This window comes from Lactuca virosa, chromosome 2 (assembly GCF_052849685.1).
Source record: "Lactuca virosa cultivar CGN04683 chromosome 2, Lactuca_virosa_CGN04683_v6, whole genome shotgun sequence".
In the NCBI taxonomy this organism is placed as follows: Eukaryota; Viridiplantae; Streptophyta; class Magnoliopsida; order Asterales; family Asteraceae; genus Lactuca; species Lactuca virosa.
In genome coordinates, this window is record NC_136427.1 from 259,632,345 (window position 1) to 259,633,198 (window position 854).

At 41.6% G+C, this 854-nt stretch overlaps 1 protein-coding gene across 1 annotated transcript; it reads right to left on the reverse strand.

The window, feature by feature from the left end:
* Nucleotides 1-230: 230 nt before the first annotated feature.
* LOC145158443 (uncharacterized) lies at nt 231-641 on the reverse strand. The gene has a single exon (XM_079077338.1). The coding sequence runs from the start codon at nt 639-641 to the stop codon at nt 231-233; it is 411 nt and encodes a 136-aa protein (XP_078933464.1).
* Between the last annotated feature and the right edge of the window lie 213 nt (nt 642-854).

An 854-nucleotide genomic window follows, 5' to 3' on the forward strand; every position in this document is an offset into this window, starting at 1 on the left:
TTCTCCTTGGTTGCCAAAAAGTGGGCGCTTTTTGTTAACCAATCCACTATCAGCTAAATAATGTCATTATCCCGCGGAGTTTTTGATAATTTTGTAACAAAATCCGTCGTAATCTTATCCCATTTCCACTCAGGAATCTCTGACTTCTGCAACTCACCATAGGGCTATTGGTGATCAGCCTTGACTTGCGTACAAGTCACACATTCTATCACGTACTTCGCTATCTCCCTTTAAATACCCGACCACCAATAATTAGCTTTCATTTCATGATACATTTTCGTCGTTCCTGGGTGGATTGAATACTTCGATCTATGAATGTCTTGTAACAGCGTGTCACGAACACCACCCACATTAGGGACCCATAGTCTCCTTTGAAAGGTCATAATTCCCCGACTGTCCTCAACCAAATGCGCTTGTTGCTTAGCCATTATCTCATCTTTTACATGGTCCTCTTTCAAACCTTCCACCTGATCAACCTGTAACTTCTCAATAATACCCGAAACCACAACCAAGACTATAGACTTCAAATGATAAGACACCCTCGACTCCTTATGACTTAGAGCATCAGCTACCACATTTGCTTTCCCTAGATGGTAACTAATCGCACAAACAAGCAACTCAACCCATTGTCGTTGTCTCATGTTCAATTACTTCTGCTTTTGGATCTGCTGCAAGCTTTTATAATCAGTATATAATGTGCACTTCGTCCCATACAAGTAATGTCTCCATAACTTGAGTGCAAATACAACAGCCGCCAACTTCAAATTTTGTACTCAATAATTCAGCTCATCGCTTTTCAGCTGTCGGGAAGCGTAAGCGATCACCTTCCTACGCTGCATAAGTACACAACCCAA